The 4,597-nt window shown below is 63.4% G+C and overlaps 1 protein-coding gene across 1 annotated transcript; it reads right to left on the reverse strand.

Annotated features, from left to right (window-relative positions):
* Positions 1-387: 387 nt before the first annotated feature.
* Positions 388-3,125, reverse strand: TTC24 (tetratricopeptide repeat domain 24). Its single transcript, XM_009283417.1, has 6 exons — positions 2,489-3,125; positions 2,197-2,409; positions 1,988-2,116; positions 1,689-1,810; positions 1,452-1,571; positions 388-408 (listed from the first exon to the last, which is right to left on the reverse strand). Exons 1-6 carry the CDS (start codon positions 3,123-3,125, stop codon positions 388-390), a joined length of 1,242 nt encoding a protein of 413 aa, XP_009281692.1.
* Between the last annotated feature and the right edge of the window lie 1,472 nt (positions 3,126-4,597).

Here is a 4,597-nt window from a genome sequence, read left to right on the forward strand (position 1 = left end):
CCCCGGGACCGGCAGCCAGCGGTGTTGGCGGCGGCGGTGGGGCTGGGAGGCAGCAAGGCCACCGAGGTGTTACAGGGTGTGGGGGTGCCCGGCGGGATGCAGAATGGGGGGCGAGGGGGGATTTCATACAGGGGTGCGGGAATCCACCCTCAGATCTGCTGCCCCATCTGTAGGACTGGGGTTGGGGTTGGCTATGAGGTGCCAAAATCCCAAGGCCCTGTGATTTTGGGCTTGGGGACAGGGCCGTTGCAAGGAGCGGGGGTGTCCCAAGCCCTGCTGGGGGGTCTCCATCCCTGAACCCTCCCCTCGGAGGACACCCTGGAGCCCAGAACACCCATCCGCTCCCTTGCCTGCTCCTCCAGCGCATCACCTACCGCTTCGGGGGCCTCAGTTGGCGGTCATGATGCCCTGTGAAACACAGCGTGAGAACCGCGGCCCTCAGCTCGCTGGGGAAGCGAAGCTCTGCTTGTGTTTGGTACTTACTTGGCCGGAGGCTGCCGTGGTGCGGCGGGGCTGGGCACGGGCGGGTGGTGGTCAGGTTACTGGGAGCAAAGCAGAGACGGCTTATGTGGAGGTGATGGAGAGCATCCGTGTGACAAACTCTCCCCTATTACCGAACCCTCCCCAAATTCTGGCTTGAATTACCCCAAATGCGCTTCCCAGAATTACACGTCTTTTAAAATCTCTGGATTTTCACCTTTAACCACGAGAAGTCTCCAGGGTGATGCCACTTGCTGCATTACATTTGCTGCTACTGCAAGGGTATTTGGGTGCAAGGAGCTGTATTGGGGTGCCTTCCCCTCGCCCACACACCTGTTAGCATGGGGCTTACTGCGACACCCTGGAGCCATGCTGGGACCATCCTCATCCTCCCCTGAGGTGTCCAGGCAGCCATGTGGGTTGTGGGGCTCCAGTGCAGGGCTGTCACCTGGGGCCGCTCCTGTGCCTCCGGGGAGGAAGGACAAATAGGCAGGAGTTCGGTACCAGACCGTGCCAAAGCATTGGCTCCAGCAGAATTTGGCTGTATGGCTCAAGCAAGTTGTCTGGGTTTTAGTTTGCACCCTCTTACCTGAACGCCCAGGACGTGCTCCCGGCACAGGCGCGTACAACTCGTCCCCAGGCTGGGCTTTCCCCCCGAAGGACCTGGGGTCAAAGGAAGGAAGATTTATCTCATGGGTGATGCTGGGAACTCATCCACGGAGGAAGAAGGGACAGGATGGCAGCTTTCCTACTCACACCTCGCTCCCCCGGAGCCGTGTCCCACTGGCGTGGGGCAGCGTGGAGCAAAACTGCAGCTGACCGGGTTCCTGCTAGGACGGAGGGATGGCCTGGGGTTTACACGTGCATGTCCCTCTGCCCACCAAACCCTGGCGCCTCTCTCCACCAACCCCCATCTTGGGTCTCAGTCCCCAGCACCCCGATCTGCCCCACGCCCCTGGGGTGATGCTCACCGGGGCTGGGGCGGGCGCCCAGCCACCCCCGCAGGGGAGGCGGACATGGAGGCAGAGCTGGTGCTGGATGGCATCAGTGAGCTTGTGCACGACCTGCTCACGGGCGGCTCTGGGGGTGTCCTGTGGAGGAGGGAGCCCGTGTGGGCTGGGCCAAGTGGGTCTGCCCCCAGGGCTGGGGCAGTCGCCCCATGATGCACGGGAGGGTCCAGCCTCAGGGGTTTCCCCAGCGTGTCTTACCTGGCAGTAGGAAAGCAAAGTCAGGGCTTCCTTGTAGTGCCCGATGGCTTTCTGGGGGTCTCCCAGGTGGAAGCAGGCTGTTCCCAGCCCCTCGCACGCTTGCCATTGCCCCTGCATGTCCCCTGGGAGGTGAAGGGCAGCATCAGTGCTGGCCCAGCATGTCGCAGCCGAGGTCCCGGGGAGGGAGCATCGCTGATGCCCTTTGGATACGGTGCATGCCCAGCTCGAGTCCACTCGCTTGGCATCCAGATGCTGCAGACCCCCCAGTGCAGGGACAATTTGCCTGCACCTCCCCTTACCCGAGTCCCGGAAGGCTTGCAAGGCGTGCAGGTAGTTCTCTGCGGCAGCCTCGTGGTTCCTGAGCTGGCTGCAGGCGTACGCCAGGTTACCGAAGCACTGCCCCTGTGCCCTCCGGTTCCCTAGAGTACCTGGAATTGGGAACACAGGGCTCCATCCTGAGCCGGCACATCCAGCAAAGCTGAGAGCAAGAGATACCTGTGTGACCTACTGTGCAGCGCCGCCGCTCGCCGGTGCCAGCCCAGGGCTGTGTTGAAGCTGCACAGGGCGTTGTGGGCAGCACCCAGGTTCTGCAGCAGTGCAGCCTCCCTGCGCCGGTCTGGCTCACCACTGCAGAGGGCAAGGGCCCGCTCGAAGCTCTCAGCAGCCAGGGAGAAGATGCAGAGCTGGGAGTACCCGAGGCCGATGTCATTGTAGAGTTTCCCTGCGGGGCAGAGAGGAAAAGCTGGGTGCGGGCGCTGCTCACCAGGGCACCAAGAGGAAAGGGTGCGGCGCGGCATTACCTCGCAGGGCTGGGTCGGGGATGTTCTCACAGAGCGAGCGGCACTGGGTGAGGACCCCCACGATCTCTGCCGCCCTGAACCGTCGGCTCTGCAGCATGGAGCCACTCGCCCTGCTCAGAGCCCCCGCGGCAGCCTCGGGGCTCGCGGCCGCCGCGTAGGTCTGCGCAGCATCCAGGAAGCAACGTGCGGCTCGTGCCGGCTCCCTCATCCCCAGGTAGCAGCAGCCCATCTGCACACAGGTCCCTGCTTGGCTGCCAGCCTGTGCCACGTGGTCATGGCCGACGGCTTTGCCAAAATAATCCAGAGCCTTCGGAAAGTCCTGGAGCCCTTCGTGAGCTGCCCTGATGTTGAAATAAAGGTCCCCCAAGTGCGCCCCGCTCTCCTCCTCCGAGGGCTGGGACTGGAGGAGGAACTCAAGGCCCTTTTCAGGCTTTCCAGTCTCCACGTAGGCAGCCCCCAGGTTGAAGGCACAAGCCCTGCGGAGCCGGGGGCTTGCCGTGCCCCCAGAGAGGAGAAGTGCCTTCCTGAAGCACCCCACCGCCTCCCGTGCGTCGCCCAGCGCCAGCGCCCGGTGCCCGGCTAGCGTGAGCCGCTCGATTTCAGCCGCCTGCCCTGCCGCCTCGTCCCCTCCCTCCATATTCCCCAGCCTCGGGCTTCTCCTTCCCTTTCTTCTGGCTCTTCTTCTGGATGGCGGGGGCTGTGGGCTGTGCTCCTGGCTTAGCAGCCTCCTCCGAAGCCATGGGCAGGGTGAGCGACCTGTCTGCAAGAGAGAGAGATGCAGCAGGCAGCCTGAGCCAGCACAGTCCTGGGATTTCTTGAAGCAAGCAGTGTTATTTTATATTATTTAAAGAAAAATTGGAAAAGTCTTGTAGCCTGTTTGCTGCTAAAATTTCAGGGAGGAAAATGGCCTTTCCATGGAGGACCCCAGCCCAGCTTCTGCACTCGGTGCCTGCCTCCTGCAAACATTTGTGGCTGCCAGAGAGGAGAGAGGTCACTGGAAGAGGAGGGGGAGACGCCGCAGCACAGGGTGGGTGTTCCAGGGGTGTCTTTTTGGGAGGCAGAATAACCGGTTGCACACACTTACTGTTTGCTCTTTAGGTGCAAAGGGTGCTGAGAGCATGGAGGGGAGGGACAGGGCATCACCACCGGTTGCAGACGCGTCGCTGCTGCAAACCGCTGCTCTCCAGACAGGGGTGGAGGGTGTCCGAAGGGCCTCTGAGTCCCGCCGGGGCTGGGCTGCCTGGAAAGCTGCCCAGAGCGGGTCGCAGCCCCCTGGATGATGGATGCTGGTGCCTGGGACCTGGTGCTGGAGCAGAGATAGCTTTTGAGCGCCAAGAAAATGTCAGGGTTGTGCGTGGCACGCACAAACTGGGACAAAGCCAGGTCTCCTCCTGGGGAAGGCACGTTCCTGCAATGGCCTGGCTGGCTCCGGTTTCATCTCCGTCACTGGCACGGTGTACAGTGCCATGGCAACTTGGTTCAGCAGCGCCGGTGTGAACCGTGTGATGGATGGCACAACCTGCCCCTCACTGTCCCGGCGAGCTCATGGCAGGCACTGTGGACTTGTTTAATGTGGGGGCACATTCGTGGTTTGGAGCAGATCGATGTGGTTTGGAGCAGATCGATGTACGGGCACGGTGCAGTGCAGGTGAAGGGCACCCCGGGGCTGGCCGGCACATCCTGGGTCTGGCGCAGGCCTGGCCCCTTGGCACAGCCGGTGCTGGGGTCCCCCAGCAGCCCCCGCCTGGCTCAGCCTGGGCGGGCAGACCCCGGTGTGGCTCGGGTGTGCTCCTGCGGGCAGCTGGATGCCCCTGCTGTGTGCAGATCCTGTGTGCCCTGCAGGTCCCCGCGTGTGCTGAGCCCCTGGCACTCCAGGGTGTGTGCCCCACGCGTGTGCTGGTGCCTGGGCGTGCCCACCCCCTGCACCCCAAGATGCCCCCTGCACCCCGGGGCTCACCTTGCACCCCGGTGCGTGCCCAGCCCCTGCACCCCAAGATGCCCCCTGCACCCCGGGGCTCACCTTGCACCCCGGTGCGTGCCCAGCCCCTGCACCCCAAGATGCCCCCTGCACTGCCCAGCCCCCAAGATGCCCCCTGCACCCTGCACCCC

This window comes from Aptenodytes forsteri, unplaced genomic scaffold (genome assembly GCF_000699145.1).
Source record: "Aptenodytes forsteri isolate BGI_AS27 unplaced genomic scaffold, ASM69914v1 Scaffold230, whole genome shotgun sequence".
NCBI classification, from domain to species: Eukaryota; Metazoa; Chordata; class Aves; order Sphenisciformes; family Spheniscidae; genus Aptenodytes; species Aptenodytes forsteri.